The sequence below is a fragment of the Orcinus orca genome, chromosome 5, assembly GCF_937001465.1.
Source record: "Orcinus orca chromosome 5, mOrcOrc1.1, whole genome shotgun sequence".
Classification (NCBI taxonomy): Eukaryota; Metazoa; Chordata; class Mammalia; order Artiodactyla; family Delphinidae; genus Orcinus; species Orcinus orca.
The window spans coordinates 55,422,212-55,445,076 of record NC_064563.1 but is presented as its reverse complement, the minus strand read 5'-3'; the positions used below and the strand labels follow the sequence as shown (position 1 = coordinate 55,445,076).

General features: G+C 41.1%; 1 protein-coding gene across 4 annotated transcripts in view; it reads left to right on the top strand.

Annotated features, from left to right (window-relative positions):
- NCEH1 (neutral cholesterol ester hydrolase 1) overlaps positions 1-22,865 on the top strand; it is a 63,156-nt gene that overhangs the window by 28,729 nt on the left and 11,562 nt on the right. Inside the window, exons 2-5 of one of the 4 annotated variants that reach the window (XM_033429509.2) lie at positions 9,771-9,853; positions 14,226-14,301; positions 14,459-14,687; positions 16,670-16,739. In XM_033429509.2, the coding sequence (XP_033285400.1) occupies positions 16,702-16,739 (38 nt within the window). In that variant the 5' untranslated portion in view covers positions 9,771-9,853; positions 14,226-14,301; positions 14,459-14,687; positions 16,670-16,701. The remainder of the gene's footprint in view (positions 1-9,770; positions 9,854-14,225; positions 14,302-14,458; positions 14,688-16,669; positions 16,740-22,865) is intronic. The other 3 variants (XM_033429510.2, XM_004270538.4, XM_049709795.1) reach the window with 3 other exon arrangements.

Here is a 22,865-nt window from a genome sequence, read left to right as displayed (position 1 = left end):
ATCAATCCCCCACTGGTAACAAGGGACCACTGTAGAGTTATCTCATCTGTTATACAGATATTTTGACTTAGACTTAATATGTTATACATTAAACACATTAGATTGTTGTGGATCATGATTAAATGTTTGTGAGGAGTAAATTGTTTCAATTTCCTGAATCTGTTAAATCGAGAAGCCTCTCCTGGGGTAAAAGTAAAACCTGCATCATTGGGGACTCCAGATTCTATCCCAACAGCCCTGCCTTCTGCTTTCCTTCTTGAGCCTGGTGGTCCAGCCTGTCTCCTAATGCCTCAGGCCAAGGAGTGACTGAGCTGTATTAACTTGACACTGCTGGCTGTAGAAATTCTAATTGCTGTCAACACTGGCTTTTGCACTGATGCCAATTTTCTTAGTCACTGTTTACATTGGCAAACTGGTCCTGCTAGCCAGCTCAGCAGATCTCCTGGCAAAGAGAGTATGTAGCTGGTAGGGTAGAGTTTGGGATACATTTCATGACCTTCTTCCCCTCTCTACCCTGATTTTACACTTTTTACTCCTAAGTGTTCAAAACCTGTGTGATGGGAGAAACTCAGCTTTAAACAGTAGTTTGATTGTTGATTTTCTTCTGAGCTCTGAGTAATAACATTCAGAGTGATGGGGCAGCCAGTTGGGCTTTTGGGTACCCGTACTCACTTTGTAACTTGGAGCTTTACGATTCTGGGCAAGGCATTTAACTTCTCTAAGCCTCAAATGAGCAAAAAATGAGTGTAATACCTGTTCTTCCTATTTCACAGGTCCTTGTGAAATTCAAACAAGTGAAAGCTCAAATGGTCATAAACTGTAAAGCATTGTACAAAAGAGTAATTATTATAAATATTGTAATTTATTATGTATTTTATAGAGTATGTATTAATTTATTATAATCACATTCTGAATGTGCCAAAGGGGTCTTAATTTATTATAATTATCATCTGAATGTGTCTCTTCAGACATGAGTAGATATCTATAAAAATCACTTGCCTTTTATCTTTTGGGTTTATATACCATTTAATAAACATTTTTTCAAAGAGACATCTAATTTGCTGCTTTCTCCACTTTACATAGAGCAGAAGATTAACTCAACTCCTGGAGTATCCTGTGTAACACACTTGTGAAGTCAGGCAGAGGGCATGAATGGGCAAGCTCTGAACTGCCGAAAGCAGAAGGGAGTTTAGGAGGTTTTGTTTAGAAGTTTAATTCTTTTGTGCTGCCTTGATTCAGCTGCTATTTGGAACACTCAGATGAAGACAAATGCTGCTTGTTCTGACAGTGGAGGCTTTTTGCAGCTTGAGTAGCCTCATGAAGGACATTTGTTTATGACCATGTACATGGGACACTGGAGAAAACTTTGATCTCCAAGCCTCAGACCTTGCCCCAAGGAGCTCACAATCTAGTTATTGCTATTGTAGGTAACAGAGATGTGAGTACAAAAGAACTCTAATTTTTTAAATCAGCTGTCATGTGCGTGTCTATGGAAGGTAAAGGGGAGTAAGATAGGAACAAGACTGAGACAGGTGTTAGCAGAGAAGGCTTGAGAGAGAAATGTGCTGGTGAGGAAGAGCTGGAGGACAGGGGCAGAGGGGAGTGCCTTCTCAGCCCAGAGTGGTCAAGGGTAAGCTGCTGATCCTGGGAGAGTCATGTGTCCCTTCTGGGCCTCAGTTTCCCTTTGTGTAATATGGGAGACTAAAGGGTCATTCCAGATGTAAAAATCTTCCAGTTTTCTGAAGTAGGTTTGAGAATCAATTGACTAGTGAATGGCTATAGAGGATGATGGCTGAAGGTTCTGGAGCCAGAGGGGGTTCAAATCCAGCCCACCACTTTATGCCTATGTGACGTTGGGTGATTCACTGGAGCACTCTTGGTCTGAGGCTCCAGACTAAGAACAGTGACTGGCAGAGAGCAAATGTCAGTACATGTGAGCTCTTATCCCCCTTGAACATAGGAGGCTTTTGGAGCTAAGCAAGTACGTTGGCAATACAGAAACCGTCGTCTGTGTGATAGTAAAAAAATAAACAAAAAAGTTTAGGGACTGCAAAGGGACAAGCCTCTCCTTTTTGTGTTCCCCCAGGTTGAATTGCAGTGAGAGAACACACTGAAGGCTTTAGGGTGAAGGCGTTAGGGTGTCAGATCCCTTTGAGAGCTCTTGCCTTTCTCTCTTCTAGATTACCTTATTAGTGAGTGGTGGTGAGGTTCTCCTCAGGTTTGCTTTGTAACTTATAATAAAATCTTCCATAGAGGACTAAACAAGTATAAAATTGTAATAGAGCAATCTCGTCAGAGAACCCTACTGTTACATAATCATATTTGTGCTTCACAGGTTGGCTTCATAATTCCCTCCAGTGCTTTGCTCTATGGAGAGAGTGCCCTGCACAGAACTCTTTTGGTCCCTGACTATTCTCAGAGTGTGAGCCAAAAGGTTTACTTTATAAAAATAATGCTGACTAAAGGAAATAAGGGAGAAAGGTCAACTATAAGAAGGGTCCTTAACTGGATGGGGATCTACCAAAGGGCTGAGCAAGAATCCTGCCAATTCTGGGCCTCTGGAGAGAGGGGACAACAATAGATAACGTGGATTTACTCTTCACGTGCACTCTTTTTTACTCCTTTATCTGGGAAACTTGGGCCCAGACAACTGGGGAAGCTTGCCCAGGTCACGTAGCTAATAAATGTTGGAGCCAGGACTTGGCCTTGGGCTCTGTCCAAATTCTGTGCTCTTGTCTCTCTATCATATTTTGTTAAGCCTTTCTGCCCTTGCTCAAAGAATCTCAAGGCAGGATAATGAAAAGTGATTCTTCACAACCTTTTCTTCTGAGGAAGCCTTGAAGATGGGGTTTACGTCACTTAAAGGGCTCTGCTACCCAGAAGTCCTTATATAGCTCTCAGTTTAGGAACATGCAGCTGATGATTCAGCCTGGCTCCAAGCTACTGTGAGACTTACTTTGTGAGTTACCAGAGCTGAGCTAAGGTAGCAGGACTTCATTACAGGACAGACTGAAGTGCTACGAAGCCCTGACATAAGCAAATAAAAAGAGGTAACATTATGAGAACTTACGTACTAAGTTCTATGCCAGGTCTCCTTTACAAATCACTATAAAATATAGGTATTATGATCACCCCAGTTTTACAGATGAAGAAACTGAGGCATAGAGAAGTTTGTGACTTGCCCAGAACTACCCAACTAGCAAGTATCAGAGCCAGGATTGAGCCTTGGCTGACTGCCTTTATCATCCACACCCTAAAATGCTATGCTATGCTCTGGATGAGTTGGGGATGGGGAAGGATGCAGTAGAGGCAGTGGAGTGCTCTCTGGGGGTGCGGCGTGGGGAAACGCTGATTTGGAGCTATTGCTGATTTCCATGATATAAATACCCACCCTACCCCCATGGTCACTTTCAAGCTACTGACCTACCTGATGTCAACTGACTTGTACATTTAACAGTTGGTTTTCGTGACATGGCAAGAGCTGGCTCCAGCACAGAACTGAAGGGTATTGCCAAAGAGAATAGCAGGTACTGAAAAAAATTGAATTATGCAAGTTATGCCTGGGTACGTTTGACTCTAGAGAACTAGAAAGCACAAGGGGTGGGGTAGTGAGAAATAGAGCTGAAATGTAGAGAGGGACCAGACTGCAATGTGAAGTTCAGATTTTTTTTTTTCTGTAGGAAAATGGAAGTCAGTGAAAGTTTTTAAGCAGCCAGGTATTGTGATCAGTCTTTTAGGATAAGAACTCTGACAGCAGTATGGAGCAGGTTATAGAGAAAGAAAGTGCTATCTAGAATTCAAGTTAGTAGGCAAATGATGGAAATAATGAGCATCTAATCAAGGCAGCTATGGGAGTTGGGGTAGAGTCTTAGGGTAGAACTAGATTCAGAAAATGTTGGCAGGTAGAGTTGACATGAATTGATGATTGATTAGATATCATGTGAGAGAAGGAAGGAGCTGAAGAAAATATTAAGATTTCTAGCTTGGAAGCTAGATTTACGGTCAGCTCATTAATTGAGAATTTAATGGAGTGAGTTGCTGAGTCAGGAGTGGAGAAGCAAGTGTAGAACATGTTCATTTTGAAGACCATATAGGCTATAATCCTGGAGATCGTTGGAAAAGTGAACCCAGAGCTTAAGAAAGACAGATCATGGATGGGAGATGTGGAAGTCATCAGCCTATGGAGAGAGCTCATAGCCATTTAATTTATCAGGCTGCTAGTAAGCACTTCCTATTTGCCACGCATTATGGCATGGTGGCACATTGGTCTGCTCAGGGAAAGCAGGAATTATGTAGCTGAATAAAATAAAAAATGGAACCTTGGGGAAAACCATCATTTACAGGGCCAAGGGACAGGAAAGGAAGAAACAATCAATTAAAAACCCAAAAGAAAAAAAGGAGGAATTAATTATTAGCATGGCAAGAGACTACAGAAGTTCAGGAGGAAGAGAGCTTCAAGAAAGAGCAAGTTGGGCTTCCCTGGTGGCGCAGTGGTTGAGAGTCCGCCTGCCGATGCAGGGGACGCGGGTTCGTGCCCCAGTCCGGGAGGATCCTGCATGCCGCGGAGCGGCTGGGCCCGTGAGCCATGGCCACTGAGCCTGCGCGTCCAGAGCCTGTGCTCCGCAATGGAAGCCCATGGCATTTAAAAAAAATAAATTTATTAATTTATTTATTTTGGCTGCATTGGGTCTTCGTTGCTGTGCACGGGCTTTCTCTAGTTGCGGCGAGCGGGGTGGGCTACTCTTTGTTTTGGTGTGTGGGCTTCTCATTGCGGGTGCTTCTCTTGTTACACAGCACGGCCCCTAGGTGCATGGGCTTTAGTAGTTGCAGCACACAGGCTCAGTAGTTGCGGTCAGCAGGCTCTAGAGTTCAGGCTCAGTAGTTGTGGTGCACGGGCTTTGTTGCTCTGCGGCATGTGGGATCTTCCTGGACCAAGGCTTGAACCCATGTCCCCTGCATTGGCAGGCGGATTCTTAACCACTGTGCCACCAGGGATGTCCCTCTGCTGGCATTTAACAGCTTGCTCTTTCTTGAAACTCTCTGCCCTGCTGAACTTCTCCAATCTTTGTTTTTTCTTGCCATGATAATAATTACTTCCTCCTCTTTTGGGGGTGGAGGAGGGATCTTTTAATGATCGATTCTTCTCTCCTGCCTGCTATCCCTCTAAAGGATGGTGTTCCCTAAGGTTTCATTTTTATTTTATTCAACTTTAGGATTCCTCCTTTCCCTGAGCAAATTGACTTTCCCTCTTTGGTGCAATTTACCATGTGGCCTAAAGCCTGCCAGCAGAGCCCCATCCTTTCATCAGAGTTGAGTTAGAGATCCAACCCCCAGCAAATAAAGGGGTGTTTTTATCCTTGTAATCTGGGTGGGACTAGGAAAGAGGACTTTGATGCCTTCTTATCCTTACTGGAGGAGGGTGATGCTGAACACTTGCAAAGCAAAGATTGACGGGCAGAAGACTGAAGTGTAGCCCACATGTCCCACAACCACAGACATCTGTGTGCCTTTCCCCACCCTCCTCTCCTTCACCAGCCTACTGATCACTCATTAAACTCATTTCAGTCAGCTGCTACTATCTCCAGGCAACCAGATGAGGCCGACTCTGTCCTCTCCTAAGCTGGTTATACTGATACATACCTTTGTACTTTAAGGTACATATCTCTACTTTTTAAGTTTCTACATCATATCATAATCATCTATTATGTCTAGGATGTTCCCACGTTTATATGTTCCTCAAAAATAGGCCATTGTGCTTTGTTCATCCTTGTACCCCCAATGCGTAGAACAGTCATGACCAAATAGGTACTTAAATGTTGGTCGAATGAATTTGTTGATTTACATAGTGATTCTCAACTTTGCTAGGTATGCAAGGAATTCCTCTAGGAATTTACCTAGAGAGCTGAAAACAATACCTATGCCTTAGGTCACATTCCCAGACATCATTATATAATAGGTGTGGAATGGGACTCAGGCATTGGTAATTTTTAAAAGTTTCCAGGTGATTCTAATATGCTTACAGCTTTGAGAACCACTGGCTTAAAGGAGTAAAATAAGATACACCAATGCCTGCTATGTGCCAGATGTTTTAATTACATTCGCACAATAACCAAATGAAAGGGGATGAGGTTTGATTTTGTTAACACACGGGAAAAAACTGAGGCTCGGAATGACATAATAACTTTGCATAAACCACAAAGTTGCTAAGAGGCAGGGCTAGGACCTGATTCTGTTACTTTGCATTACCTTTCCAGCTTCCCAGGCAGCTTCCCTCCAGTGGTGAGGAATCCATTCAATCTCTTATCAATTCTCTCAGAGGTGGAGCATTGGCCAGCTGGCTGAATTGTGTAACATTAGAAGAAATGTGTGATTAGCTCTATTCGACCTCCAAAAGTGAGGTTGGATTGGAATCAGCCCATGTAAGGACTTGTCTGTGTCACAACTTCGTGTCTTTCACATTTGTAGGATAGTTATGCCTTTTTTTTCTTTTTTCCCTGGGCTGGGCACTCAATCTTGCCTCTGGGTCTCTTTCTCTGAAGGATGGCCATTCCAGTAGCTTCTTGGTCAACCCTTTACAAACCCCCTCTTACCCCTTCCATCTCTGAAATGAGCCTATAATTCTAATTTTTCTTTCCAGGTCACTTGCAATTTCTTTAAGGTTCTGATGCTAACAGTGTTTCTCCTTCTACAAGTTCTATATGATATATATTTATTACAAAGAGAACTAAAAAAATCACTTAGAGTTTTTGGAGAACTTTATAATATCTCAAATTCATTAGAAGATATGCTGGGATCTTACAAGTTAACCATAAATTACAAGTTCACATAAAAGTTACCGATAGCCAAAAGCAAGTCAAGTTTTTCTAAACATTTAATTTGTAAATTTTAATAAATTGAGCAAACATTCTCTAAATACTCTAGTTAGTCTTAATTAACAGTAAGTTAGACCTAAATATTGTCAAGTTTGTTCTGTGGGATAAAAACTAAGTAACACTTTCACAATATTAATTATGAGTTGGTAATCATCATAATTAACAGTTACGTAGTGTTTGCTATGTGGCAGGCACTGTTCTAAGTGCTTTCTACATGTTAACTCATTTAATCTTCAGAAAAACTCTGTGAGTTAAGTACTATTATTCCCATTTTATTTTTTATTCCCATTTTATAGATGAGGAAATTAAGGCATAGGAACATTAACTAAGACATACAACCAGTATGTAGTAGAAATAAGATTCAAACCTAGGCAGTCAAGCTTCCTAGTCTTTGCTCCTAACCAGTTTTCTAGATTTGCCTAACAAAGCTTGGAAATTAGACCAGTTTTGCACATGAGTGAGGAAGACTGATATGGTGCTGTAATTCCTGAGTATCACTTAGCCTGGACTGACACTTTTACCACTTGGCTTAAGCAACCATGAACACAGGAATTCTCTGCAGGTTGGAATGGGAGGCATGAGAAGATCTTGACAAAGCCAAAAGGTTGGTACAGCCATTAAATCTTTAAGGGAGCAGTAGTCGGAATGCAGAGCTAGCAATGACGAGGCTGTTGAAATAATTAGATTATGCCTCCGCAATGTGCCTAAAACTTCTCCTGGCTAGTATTGATGACTTCCTAATTATGTTAACGGCCATTTTTTTAGTCCTTAGCTCCCTCAAATTGCCAAATAATCAGTCTTTTTAAAAAATTCCTCCAAATTTGACTTTTACTTTCTGATTCACTCTCAGTTTTCCTCTTGCCAATCTCTGGATTTCTCCCTCTAGATTCTTCTTTTCAGCCTGTCAAAGAATGTTTTCCTCCCTGGTCTATTTCTTTGTCACTGTGTTCTGTCTCTTCACTAAATCTCCTGAGTCTTACTACTGTCTGAGTTGTTAACAGTTACCTCTGAGCTCTTCCTCCAGGCCTGACCCCCTTGAATCTCTGACCCTGCATTTGCTATCTGTCTTTTGGACCTATCTACCTAGATGTCCCATTGGCTTTAAATGGAATAATTTTAAAATGGAACTTTTCTTACTTTCCCTGACTGTTCTGCCTGTTTTCTCTGTTTCTCATACTCCAAGTGAGGACCCTCCAGGATCTTTCAATCCTTTCTCTGTGTCCTACCAGCCTGCCTACCTGATCCCATATACTACTCTGTGAGCAGTTGCCAAGGCCTATCAACTCCGTCTCAGTGATCTCTCTTGAATATATTCCCTCTATATTCTCCTGGGGCAGACCTTCATTTCTCTCCTGTGGACAATTGCCAAACTATTACAGCTGTTGCCCTCTAGTCTCTTCTCCCACCAATCTACTGTGTACACCTCAGCTGTATAATTTTTCCCAAAGTATAGTCTCATTAAAGAGTGTCCACTGTATAGCACAGGGAATTCTGCTCAGTATTCTGTAACAACCTAACTGAGAAAAGAATTTGAAAAAGAATAAATACATTTATATGTATAACTGAATCACTTTGTTGTACATCTGAAACTAACACAACATTGTTAATCAACTATACTCCAATATAAAATAAAAAGTTAAAAAGAATGTCCAAAATCTTTGTTGTTTAGCCATTAACAACTAAGAGCATTTCATCTGCCACCACCTTTCCAGCTGCACCTGCAGTAAGACTGGATCATCCTCTACATCAGAAGTTGCAGTTTGTGGCCCTTAGTCCAGATTTGGCCTGCAGGCAAGTTTTGTTTGGTCTGTAACTTAAAAAAAATTTAATCTGAATCAATGCTTTCAAACCAGAGGATTTCCCTTAAAAGTTAAAGTCTTAGAGAAAGTTCAGAGAACTGTGAAAACTTAAAGACAGATGGAAATTTGCGGGAGTCAGGCAAGATTTAAATTCTTAGCTACTTAAGTTCTCAGTCCATCTTTCACCCATCTTTGTATCCTTGTAACATGTAGCAGAATCTTTACATACAGTAGGTGCCTAATTAACACTTGTTGAATTATAGTTACTTGACTTTTGATAGTTCCTTGGCGCAAACATTGAGGTTGTTTGTAGAACAAAAGCGCTGCATTAGTGAATCACAGGTGATCTGTACAGTGGTCTTAAGTGAAGGTCATATAATTTGTGCACCAATAGAAAAAAAATAAATCTGCATTTTAAAGTATACTCAAACTTTACAATGTTTAAAAAAATGTGACCATAAATTTTCATACAGGTAAGTGTTCTATGAAATTGTTTTCCTGTAATAGGCAGGAATAGAGCAGAATCTGGAGGGGAGAATTTAAAAGCTGCTTGACAGAATGAAATGGCCATCACTGGAAAAGTTGGGAAACCACTGGCATGGAATACAAAACTTTGAATGTGAGAAACGAAGCAGGTAGTGAGTTATAATAGATGCTCTAATTATTTAATGTGGTTGGTTCATGTTGAAATTTGACCACATGCTAAGTTGTTGATGTGTATGGAATATCAGAGTACTATGGCTTTTCCCCACCTCTCCCTCCCACTTTGACATGAGCACACAGATGAACTTTTTAGAAAGAAATATTTGACATCTTTTTCACCTGTAGTAATTTCAGAACTTGGTGATCATTGGGGTCCTAGTAACAAATGTACACAATGGGAGAAAATGATCGTCTCAGCTTCCCTGGAAACATTGAGCTCTCTGTCCCTGGGCTCACATTTCTTCATGCAGTGATCTTCCAGATCAGAGGTGTGACAGTAACGATAACCAACTCATAGAAGGCTTGGTATGTGCCAGGCACTGTTCTAGGGGTTTTTACTTTTTTAAGCTTCACAACAGTATTTTGAACCAGTTAGCATGTCATTTCTGTTTTACAGATGAGAAATTGAGGCGCAGAGAGGGTGAAGAACGTGCCCAAGACCCCACTGCTGGAAAGCGGGGGAGCTGGGCTTTTAACCAGGTATTCAGTCTGCAGTCTGTGCTGCTGACTTTGGCTTCCTACCTGCCTCCTAGACTGAGCCTTTTATTGCCGGCTCCCCCTGCCTACACTTGCCTTACTTAGCTTTTCTTCCCATAGGCATTTGAATTATAACACTTGCCCGACACTTTGGCATCTTGGATTCCTATCCTTTTCCTTGCTACTCGCACTTCGTCTTCTATTAAGGCACGATTCAGAATAGATGCCGTATCGGATTTCATCCCAGAACGAAGAGACACAAGTAATTCCTTCCTTCTCTGGGCTTGTGCAACCCTTTATCTAGGCTTCTCTTACTAAGCTTGTATTGCTTAACTAACGTCAGCTATTCATTTACAAGTCTTGGCTCTCCTCTGTTTCCCTCAGCTCCAGAAGATGGTCTTTTTCTCCCCCTTAAGTTTCCCTGCCCGTTGAATAGATTTTCTAATTTGTATGGTGAATGAATTAGCAGAGAACAACCCCATTTATAAACTAACAACGAACATATTTTAATAAGCAGAGTATAGATTCTGCTTGGCTGCCTTTGATTTTTGCTTGTCCTCTGACCTTTGGTCATCAGACCTGGGTAGGGAGCCAGTGGCCACCTATTTTGCTGTATCTGGTTCTACTGAAGTGTAATGAGTACCCTTCATCCCTTCCACCTCCTCAGGCAGAATTCCCTTCTAGAGCCTGAAATGGTTATGGGGCAAGTTTTAAGACCTCTAGTACTGCCCTGGAGTACTTCATCTAGCCAAAACTGGGTCAGTTCGCAACCTGTGAAATTCTTAACACTTGGCTTGCTTCTTTGTGCTACTGGAGTTTTCCAGCTACTTCTAAATAGGTTTCAGGAAACTTTGTTAACTAGAGAATGTTTCTTGGGTGGATCTGAATCTCATTTCACAAACTCAAGGATGCAAGAAATATAACTTGATCTATATTTTGAGCCTTCATTCTTTAGGTAGAACTTAATTCCAGTGAATTTAGGTATTCCCCCATCACTGTTTTCTTTTAGGTTTTGAAGTGTCTCATGTGATGTTGATGCGTAATGCATGGGGGGAGCCATCTGGGTACTCATCCTTAGCCCACATTCATATTCCACCTGGTCCATGGTGTTTGGTTCCTACAAGTTGCCCTGGGATATCCTTTGTTCTTATTTATAAGAGCCCTTCAGGTCCATTAGTGCTCTCTTCTATTCCTGTTAGACCCTTGAGAACATGTAGTGGGCCACGGATAACGGAGAAGTTGTCTCAGACCCATCTGCAAGACATTCATGCAGCCTTCCTGTTTTTATGCCTTTCTGGACACATGGAGTCATTCTGCTGCTCCTGCACAAGCTGGAGCCTGAGGGGGGCTCTCTGAGGCCATTTGAGGCACCACCTTCCTAAACATACCTTGTGGTCACTCTTCCCTAGAGTCTTGCCTTTTTCCACGGTTCTGTCTGGGCATGGGGTACATGTCTGTTGCTCTCAGATTACATAGACATATCTGAGGGTTGCTGTGTCCCAAGGTTCTTTTCTCATTGGATCTCAGATATCAATCCGTTCATTCCTCATTTCATCTCTAATAATTTCTTCTCCCCTCTTACACCACCTAGCTCGGAGAATCACTTCCTATTCTAGGAGACTTCTTACTCATCATGTAATCTCCTAAATCAATGTCTTTTTTAATTCTCCAAAGGATATAGGCTTTTGAAAATCAAAAGCAGGAGGACATTTCTGTTTCTTTGCTATTTGTTCTCATATCCCTTCCCTGAAATAACAACTACATAAAGGCTTGGCTACTGATTTTACCTGTTGGACAGTAGGGATGGGAGGGGGGTAGTAAGAGGAGCTAACGGAAACAGATATTAGGGAAAAAAGTTAGATACCATTCACAGTTTTATCATGCCACATGACAGCACATACACATATGAATGTCATCCTATCCTGGATAGGACTCAGAGCAGCTTCCTGGGCCCACACTGTTCTCAACCAGCATCTCTAGGGTAATTCTGTATGTCCTGCAGCCCTCTCATAGTTCCAGGAATCCAGCTTCTATACTGGTTACTTAGTCTCTAAACTTCTCTTCTCTCTTCTTCACAAGGAGGAAAATAACAGAATTGTAGCCAGAATTCAACAACCTCTCCTCATACTGTAGGCACTCAGGCAGTGATAACTATTATTATTAATAATAGTAACGATAAATTGGTTAATGACAGATTACTGCTTGTTTCTCTTCATTTTCAAATTTTGAAACAAAGTCATTATCGTCTGCAGGATAATGATTTTTCATTCTCTAATTTATCAATACAATTCCAAACCTTAGCATAATTTTATTTTAATACCTTTCTGGATTCTTCTTTTCCCACCCATCCAGCCTTTCTTACACCCATCTGCTTATTTTTTTCTCCTTCATAAACAAACTGTCCCTTCTCCAATCAGCACTTCTGCTCCCACACCACCCTGTCAATGTTGTGAACAATGCAGATAGTTGTTCAGAAATTCTATTAATGTAAGTGCTCATAAGCTAATACAGCAGAGGTGCTTCTGGAAAGGTATGGGCAGATTGAGGCAAGTCTGCATGCACTCAGAGCATGCAGTACACATAAGGAAACCCGGGGTGGATTCTATGAAAATGAATACTCTTCTCTAGTCTGCCTTGTAAAGACAACTCACTGTTTTACAGCTTTCCTTTAGTTGAAGAAACTCATATGATTTGTCTTATATATTCAATGAAGTCTTCATTTAACTAAAAACAAAAAATGTAGTTCAAAAAGTAACAGAGCCAAGCCTGCCATGTCTTTGTTCATAGTTTATCATTTGACGCCTATCAAGCTACTTGGCCTGTGAGACATGGAATGGATCTTGCGTGTTCTCTGTTAATTGACAAGGGTTTATTGTGTGAACTCTAGAAATCTTCGTGAATACATTCTCGGCCATGCCCTGGCAGATCTCCATATTCCCCAAGTTAGACTGATGTGTTACCACAAAACTTAAGTGATGATTCCTTTTTCCCAATTTGCCAAAGACCTTAAACCCTTAAACTTGTGGTTAGGGTGCGCGCACACACTCACATTTGTTTGTTTCGTATCGAGAACGTTAACAGTTGTTTTAACTTTTTCAATAAATTGGTCAATTGTACATATAGAAATTGAATTATTTTCTTAATATTCATTTGCTTTCCTGTTGCTTATATTTCCAGCAAATGAATATTAATAGAATTATTGGAAAAGCTGTTCATGGTTAGATAAATTGCCTCTTGTTCTTGTTTTTCATGAACACTCGCTAATGGTTTTATAATGCAGTCTTTCCAACTCTTCACAGCAGGGCATATGTATACAATTTTATATGGGACACTGGGGTAAACAACTCAGGAACTTGGCTGACCAGGGGCTGAGGGGATCAGTGTCACAGCACATCCATATCCTCTTCAAGGCATACCAGTGTGCCCCATGTACATGCTGGGAAGCTGTATTATGGTGTATTGCAGACTGCATACAGTTCTCATTTCTATTAGGAACATTGTTTTCTTGATCTTATGAAGGCATTAAATATTTCACTAATCATCAGCATTCTGTTTCATATTCTACAGAAAGGCACTGTTACTCTCCAGCTGCTCCCCTTCAAGGTTTGAGAGCCACTAGGCGATACAGTATCTGAGTTCACGCGCCTGTGCCGGGAAGGTTTCTAATCACTCTGTGACACTTCTGGGCCTCTCTACCTTAACTAGTCACGGGCTTCCAGATGGCTTCTAATTCTCTGACTTTGAAACATGGCCAGTAGGTCTTGCAGGGAGGTCAGTTTTATAAGTGTACTCAATAGGAAGAGCTTGTATAAGAAGTAGAAAGAGGGAAAAACACTCCACAGGGTCTTTGCTGGGTGGATGGCCTGGGTCTCCTCTCCAACCAGATAACTTCCTGTGAACACTTAATGCAGAGCTCAATGCCCCCAGGGCTCAGAAGGGAAGAGACAACAGGCTGCATGTTTTTTGTACATTTCTGCAAAGCTCCTGGTTGTGTCTGAGCTGGTCTGCCAGGACTGCAGTTGACTCTGCTCCTTCCCTCTCACACACTCATTCCTTTCTCTTACTCTCAAAACAACCAGACACACTTCAATATATAAGCTTAAAAACACTTTAAAAATACTTATAGTAAATATAAAACTCTCCTCTCTTCTATTTGTATTCAAATAAAGTATTCTTCCTCCGTTCCTAGTATGTTATTGGAACTGTGATGTGCTGATTTAGGGTGGGCAGGGGTCGGAGGAAGGGACTGAATCCTGGAATTCACAGTTCCTAGGTTTGAGTCGCAGAACTGCCATTTATCCAGCGAAATGGGCAAGTTCAGCTAATTTCTAAACCTTCTTGATAAAATGAGACTGATGACAGATTTCCCTCTCAGAGACCATCTGAAGATCAAAGGAGATTTACTCTGATATTTTCAGATGAAAATACTCTCGAAGTTCTGAAAACGAAAGGTAAATATGATTTGTTATTGTATTAAAAGTAACCAGTGAGTCCTCAAGGGCAGCGGCAATTGCTTGTAAGAATTCGAATACGGAAGGGTTGGTGAGTGTGGCTCAGGTGATAACTTAGCTGACACACACTCTCCCTCATTCCCCCCTCATCCTGCAGAGTAACCTGATACACTACTTGGGCCTCAGCCATCATCTGCTCGTGCTGAACTTCATCATCATTTCTTTTGGCAAGAAAAGTGCATGGTCGTCTGCTCAGGTGAAAGTAACAGACACTGACTTTGACGGTGTGGAAGTCAGAGTGTTTGAAGGCTCTGCAAAGCCAGAAGAGCCGCTGAAACGCAGCGTTGTTTACATTCACGGAGGAGGCTGGGCCTTGGCAAGTGCAAGTATGTCCTGGTCACATTCAGGTTGTTTGGGGTTGTAGCTGGCCCACAGAGATGTGTGATTGAAATGACTTTCTTACTGGGTAAGGAGAAGGGAGCCATTGGACTTGCTTCCCCTGGCAGTCCCAGTTATCCCTATTGTCTCAGCAAAATTATTCATAGTGCCCCCCCTTTCCATTCTTGAAAGGGTCCTGGTTTGGATGATTGATTATATAGCTACCCTATATGATTATATAGCTACCCTACATCAAGGGTTTTGCCTGTTTGTTTGTTGATTCAGGCAGACTGTTTTGAAAATATTTCCTGTAACCTAAATCCTAGACTAACTTATTGTGAAGTACTGAAGTTGCTTTCTGCACCAAAACAAGGTAAAGTTTCCCTGGGCCAGAATATGAGGCCATTATCTGTAGCTCTATGCCAACTTGTGTTTTGAAGACACCTTTCTATGAAATAGAACAAGTATTTCTGAATACACGTGAACTCATCAACATTTCATCTGCTTGTGAAAACAAAGATGAAAATATAAAACATATGCCACAGTTAAAAGGAAACGACCTTGCAAAGTTCAAGAACATTCTCTTTGGTATTGGAAAACTTTCATGAACAGATCACACATTAAAAATGTCAGGCAAAAAAAAAAAAAAAAAAAAAAAAGTCAGGCAGCCAAGGGGAGCAGCCTAGTGAGAAGCATACTAAGGAGGAAATAAGGGCCTTATCTCTGCTTGTAGTTATTATGGCGCTGCTTTCTCATCTTCAGCCCAGAGCTTTTGGCATCCCCTAAGTTGAAAGGCGATGGCAACTTGTTCTAGTTTGTCTTTTTTTTTTTTTTAATGCAACAAAGGCCAAAAAGTATAACTTTTTCTAGTAATCTCATTTCATTTAACTCCATATTCGTCATTTATTCTTTTATTCATTGATTTGTTCACATTTCCATAAGATGATTACTGAATATGTAGGTTTGCCCAGGACTGAGTAGTTTCCCAGGGTGCAGGACTTTCAGTACAAAAACTCAAAGAGTTGTATGCAAACCTGGACCTCTCGTCACCCTAATGTGTGCTTGGTGATGGGGATACAAAACTGAGTAAGAGTCTCTGCCCTAGAAAAGGTTGCATCTGTAGCACTGGACACTTGCCAGGTGAGATAGTATCAATACGTCAGAGGCCAGGAAGTATAAGTGCCAGGAATGGTATGGATTGTGAGTCAGCCTGGCCTTTTCCACATAATTTTGGCTGATCACTTCTGCCAGAGGAAGAGCTGGAGGTAGGTGTGCAGGTGTTTATGTAGTTACTGAACTTCTGGTTCTTAGACTGCCTTGGAAAACCTATAAATAAGGTAGTATTTGGCTTTCTGTTGACGCAATCCAGCTCTTAATATATTATAAAAACATTAATATATTAAAAGAACAGCCTAAGGGATTAAATTTTTACATATTAAAATTGCTTCTGTCACTGCAAACCTGTGGAGTCTCTTTCTAAGAAATGCTAAGACTTCCTAAAATTCTATTTGTTCTGTGTTGGTTTAAATGGAATAACATATTCTTCAGATTGGTGACTTTTCTGAATCACAGCAAATGATGGTGTTAAAAGAGAAAAATTTTTTGGTTCTAAGGAGGGAACTGCTTATTTTCTGTGATTTCTGGAAAGGCATACATTTGAAGAACTACAAAATCAGAATGAATCTGATGCACTTCATATCGTCCATTATGAAATAAATTTTTAGTCAGTTAAAAACACATTCAAAGGTAATCTAATATGGATTTCCTGTTATTTTATAGTAATTGCATTTTATGAGAAACCAGATTAATTTTTTACATTTGTACATGTAGCTCTGTTAATGAGGTATAAGTTCATATTTACTTTTTATTGTTTTTATTATTAATAACTTAAGTCCAAGTCCAAAAACAATCCATAGTTAGCAGAATTTAAGAACGGACAGTATTAAATAAACTGCTTTATAGTGAGTGTTTGCTCCTTTGTCTCTTTCAGAAATCAGGTATTATGATGAACTGTGTAAAGCAATGGCTGAGGAATTGAATGCTGTCATTGTCTCCATTGAGTAAGTAATTAATAATAGTCATAGAAAAACATTTAAGAAGGAATCCTCGATAACCATCTAGTTATTTTATTTTACAAGTGCTAGAGTGTAAAATGAAAGTCCAGAGAGGTGAAGTGATTTTCCCAAAGTCACAGAAAATGATTTCTGTTGTAACTTAGAATTTCTTGAACTAGCTTTATAATGCCTCAAACTATCATTTTATTTTAGTTTTGGAACCTTCTGGAAACGGAATTAGCTGAAATTAAGAGAAATATATAATCAGTTATTTATAGTATATAGTTTGATTACTGCCTTTTTTTTTTTTACTTTAGTATAGCTCTGTATTATTAGACTATTGAAGTGTAAGAAAGCCATGCAATGCCTTTCAAGAGGAATTAAAGTATAGCTAACTAACTTTACTAAGTTATAGTTGAATCATTAACCTTGTGAACTGCAAGGTCAGACAGTGCTCATGGAATTTCAGGAGAAAAACCCTAAAGGGAAAGATTATTTTGTTATGCTGTTATGTGGAAATAAACTATGATAAAAGCATAAGAGAGAAGGGATTTTTTCCATCAGGTTTTTTCTTAGACAGCCAAGTAAAAGCAGATTCTAAAAATTACCACTATAAATTTCAACTGATGTTGAAGTTAAAAAAATTCCTGTATAGTGTGACTGTTTTCTGTGTCAATTCTCTCACTTTACCTTCACAAGTGCTGAGAAAGCAAAGGAAGTATGGACATACCAGATAATTCCTACTATTCCATGAGATCCACTCATTTAAAATTAAGTGGAAATACTGTTAAGTCCCCTAAGTTCCGAGAGCGCATTCCTAAGTCCAATTTGTTCGTAAGTCCAACAAACACAATCGTTATCACTTGGTGCTTCTTAGCAGTGTACCAGCTACTTCACCGCTGCTTTTACACTTGCTTCCGGACACCCTGGGCTTGAAATAAAGATACTGTACTACTGTACTCCAGACAGTACTATACATGATTACTGCCTTTTTAAATCTAAAAACCAATCAGCATTTTAAGAGAATCTCTCCTACACCAAGAGTTGGAGAAGTTATCCTCCTGGAGTTAGGTTCTGTAATTCAGACCTTGTAAATAATAGTGTGTTCAACCAATCTTAGTTAATGTAGGTATTATTATCACTATTAGTATTAATATTAATATCAGTGTTTTGAGTTGTTTCTACCAGTTCTATATGAGCTATTTTTCTGGGACACTAAGAAGAAAGTGAATAATAATTGTAATGATTGCGGTGATGGTAATACAAAAATCACGGCACCAATTCCATGGCAGGCATTGTGCAGGTGCTATGTATATATTGTTTCTCCTCCTTCAGATCTTTGTTCAAGTATCATCCTTTCAGCAAGGCCTTCCTTGACACCCCTAAAATTGCAGTCCACTTTTCTTCTGCTTTATTTTTCTCCAAAATTATCATCAACATCTGACAGACCATATATATAACTTCTTATGTATTTATTGTATTGAATATAAATAGACAATGTAAGTTTTATGAAGGCAGAGATTTTAGGGATTTTTGTCTGTTTTGTTCATTGCTGATCATTAGTGTCTGGAAACGTCCCTGGCAGATAGTGGAAATTTATGATATTGTGATTTGTAAGAAATATATATTTGGTCATTCAGATGACCAAAGTGTATTTTTCACATGTACTTGATCTTTGTCCAAAGTTCCTGGCTCACAGCTCCCCAAATCCTTCAAATTTCCTAAGTGTTCAGAGAGTTAAAGGAGTCTTTTGTGGGACTTCCCTGGTAGTCCAGTGGTTAAGACTTCACCCTTCCACTGCAGGGGGCAAGGGTTCAATCCCTGGTCAGGGAACTATCCCGCCCCTGCCCCCCTTGCATGGCCAAAAAAAAAAAGGTGTCTTTTGTTATGTGAATGAGGTGACTTTTGGAAGCACCTAAGGATGGGGGCTGGTTGCCAGGAGAACCAACCATGTGATTAGAGGGTTGGGACTTTCCCACCCTGCTGGCCTCTGGGGAGGAGAGATGGGCTGGAGGTTTTATCAATCACCATTGGCCAATGATTTAATCAATCATAACTAGGTAATGAAGCCTCCATAAAAACCCAAAGGAGAGAGTTCAGAAAGCTTCCAGTTGGTGAACACATGCAGATTTGTGGAGAGTAGTGCACCTCCAGAAGGCATGGAAGCTCTGCACCCCTTCCCACCTACCCTGACTTTCGTATCTCTTCCATCTGGCTGTTCCTGAGTTGTATTCTTTTTATAATAAATCAGTAATCTAGTAAGTAAAATATTTCTCTGAGTTCTTTGAGCCACTCTAGCAAATTAATTGAACCAGAGGAGGAGGTTTTGGGAACCTCTGATTTATAGCCAGGTGGTCAGAAGTACGGTAACAACCATTGGCATCCTGAGTTGAAGGGGATTGTTGGAACCTCCAATCTATAGCTTGGGGAAGAGCATAGGTGACAACCTGGGTTTGCGTCTGGTGTCTGAGGTTGGGGGTGATCCTACAGTTGTGCAGGACTGAACCCTTAATCTGTGGAATCTGCTGCTATCTCCAGGTAGATATTGTCAGAATTGAGTTGAACTGTAGGACACCCAGCTGGTGTCCAGAGCATTGCTTGTTGGAGGTGTGGGGCGCCTCCCCCATCACACACACATGTTGAAAATTAGTCACAGAACACCAAAAGAGCATTTAATACGTATTTATGGAATGAATGCATAAAGCGTCTTGCTTAACTTTCGTATAAGTCATCCAAAGTAAGTATTTTGATATTTTCCTAATAGATGAGGAAATTGAGGTCCAAAAAGTTAAGTAACCTGCAAGAGGTCACATAGCTACTTAGTCACATATGTGGAGTGGGGAATTGAGCCAGGTGGAATCACTCCCCAGGCTCCTATGCTTCTTTGGCCCAATATCAAACTTATATATATATATATATATATATATTTTTTTTTTTTTTTTTTTTTTTTTTTTTTTTTTTGCGGTACTCGGGCCTCTCACTGTTGTGGCCTCTCCCGTTGTGGAGCACAGGCTCCGGACTCGCAGGCTCAGCGGCCATGGCTCATGGGCCCAGCCGCTCTGCGGCATGTGGGATCCTCCCGAACCGGGGCATGAACCCGTGTCCCTGCATCGGCAGGCGGACTCTCAACCACTGCGCCACCAGGGAAGCCCTCAAACTAATATTGAAGGAAGCTGATGATGCTGAGTGACAGGGTTATGGCAACATCAGCCACTTTCCATGCCCTGAGCTTATGTAGCTCTCCCTTTCCCTCTGCCTCTCTCTGCCAGCTGCACTCCCATTCATAACTCATCTCCTTCTTGCCCCTACTCCAGATCGCAGACCTAAGAGAATCCTTGCTTCTCCAGTTCCTTGGAAGGGTTGGTCTCCTAAGTCATTCAGGCAGCTCTGACCCTGTGAATGGGAGCCTTAGAATCAGAGTGATGCTGTGGCTTCCTCCTCTGCAAATGTGGCACTGGACAACTCTGGACAGCTCCCCGGCCTCCCTGGATCCTCAGCTGGGCCTCCCAGATCACTCAAGGGCCCTTGATGCAGTTTTATAATGCAGGAACCTTCAAGTAAACGATTGTATCACCTGGCCTGGGTAGCTGGCCAGAGGAAGGCAGGGCTGTTTAAGCAGCTGAACTCCATTATGGAGCAAGGCCCTGCAGCTTGGTGCTGGTGAGCTGGTCTCAGGGCCTCTTCAGTGGTTTCCTGTGTAGCTCCAGCTCCTCAAAGGCCTGAGGAAAGGAGAGAAGGTGGACTTGTTTTACTTGGTACCATAAGGATTCTCCACACAAGCCTTATCCTCCAGGGCTAATGTAAGCAACTGGCAACATGACTAAGCTCTTCCTACATGCCCTTCTCCACCTGTTAGCATCTGTCTCCAGTGAAACAGGTGTTCTTTTAAGTCTGTGCTTATCATAAAACAAAGAAGGATGGACAGGGTGCTTTTTTTAAAATAAATTTATTTATTTTATTTATTTATTTTTGGCTGCATTGGGTCTTCGTTGTGGCACGCGGGCTTTTCATTGTGGTGGCTTCTCTTGTTGCAGAGCACGGGCTCTAGGCACACGGGCTTCAGTAGTTGTGGCTCATGGGCTCTAGAGCGTAGGCTCAGTAGTTGTGGCGCATGGGCTTAGTTGCTCTGCGGCATGTGGGATCTTCCCGGACCAGGGCTTGAACCTGTGTCCCCTGCATTGGCAGGCAGATTCTTAACCACTGCTCCACTGGATAGGGTGTTTTTAAGAAGATTTTTTTTTAAAAAAGAACTAAAATATAGAGGGGCCGTGCTTTCATCTTCACTTTCCACTGCACCAAATCTGTCAATGTAGCACCCGGTTTATCAGCAGATAAGCATCACAGCAGTGGGCAATTACTATTACTCAAGGCTGTGTAATCTCAGGCAAGTCACTTAACCTCACGTGCAAAATGGGGTTAGGAATCTTTCCTGTGTATGTCAACGTGAGCTACTGGGAACAAGAATCACGTCCTCTTTTCTTTGGGCCCACCGCACCCAGTATATGGCTTAAACATGTACGCTAATAAGTAGATACACTTTGAGTTAGGTTAATGATTTCAGAGAGTTGTTATGAGAATCAGTTTGGACATTTGAGATAAAAGGGCTTCTGATATTCTAAATCACTAGACAAGACTGAAGGGTTATTGCTCTAGCCCATAAGACAGAAAGGTCATAGGACAGAAAGGTCCAACAACTAATTTATTTATCAACGTGTTTGGAACTCACAGCACTTTTCTTTGCAGAAATAATGAGCTAAGGTGATTCGGATCCATCCAGGCGAGCCAGCCCACAAAGAGCCACACAACCTATGCTCTAGTTGAGGTATAGCCAACATCATATGACCGTGATGCTTCTCTTGGAAAGTATGTTCAGAGGTCTAACTTGGGACCTCTTCTCACTGCTCATCTCTTTCTTTTATTCCATAAACACCTATTGAATTCCTGTTATGTGCCAGCTACTGTGTTAAATTCTGGTGGCATAACAGTGTGAGTAAGAGAGGCATAATTTCTGTCCTCGTGGAGTTTACAATCTAGATGAGAAGTCAAACCTTGAACAAGTAATATTAAATGTGATAAGTGATGTGAAGTAGTAATGGAGGCATCGAGTAGGTAAGATCTTACCTAGTTTGAAGGGTTTGAATCGAGCTCCTAGGGATGAGCAGAACCTAGTTAGACAGAATGAATTGGTCATGGAAGTCCAAAGTGGTGTAATGAGAGGGCTTGGGAGGATGGAAGGAGGCAGAGAGCATTAAGGGAGTGAAATATGAGAGAAGACAGATGAGGGGACCTATGCTTCTGGCAATGACTAGGGAAAATAAGAAATAAGGGTGGATAATCCTGAGAGCCTTCTCAAGGATGGTGGACTCTTGGTTCTCTTGGAATTCCTTCTCCTAGCAGGGAGGTTGTCTGGAGACAGCTTCTCCTTATCCTTGAGGCCAACAGGAGTGGCTAGTGGTGTCATGGCTTTACTTCATGTAGGGAGTGGCCTTGTGGAAGGTTAGATATAATCTGAGGAAGCTGGTAGGCAAGGGTTGGGGGCAGCCCTGGTGATGGAACATGAAGCAACACCAGGAGCTGGAACTTCTGAGTTTACATCACTGCTATTGGCTCAAGATTCTGGGAACAGATCCAACAACTGAGGTAGACAAAGATCTCAAGGTATGAAAATAGGCCATGAGTTCTATTTAGTAGCTTCTACAACACTATGCTATTTTTACACATAATCGCACAGTAAGTATTTATGAAATAAATGGAAGAGTTCGTCTTATCATACCCAAGATACATGGATGTATCCTCATTTACATAATCTGGGAAGGAAGTTTATATTCATAAGCTTATTTTCATAAACTTCATTGCAGTTTAACTATAATATGGTACCTTTTTACCTGTAGTTTATATAATAAAACACAATACTAGAACCATAAGACATCAGGAAAAAGGAAGATTTAATTTCTTTCTTCTTTTTTTTAAAATTAATTAATTTATTTTTATTTTTTTGGCTGTGCCAGGTCTTAGTTGCAGCATGCCAGGTCTTCGTTGAGGCATGCAGGATCTTTTGTTGCGGCGTGAGGGCTCTTCGTTGTGGCGTGCAGGTTTTCTCTTCTCTAGTTGTGGCATGTGGGCTCCAGAATG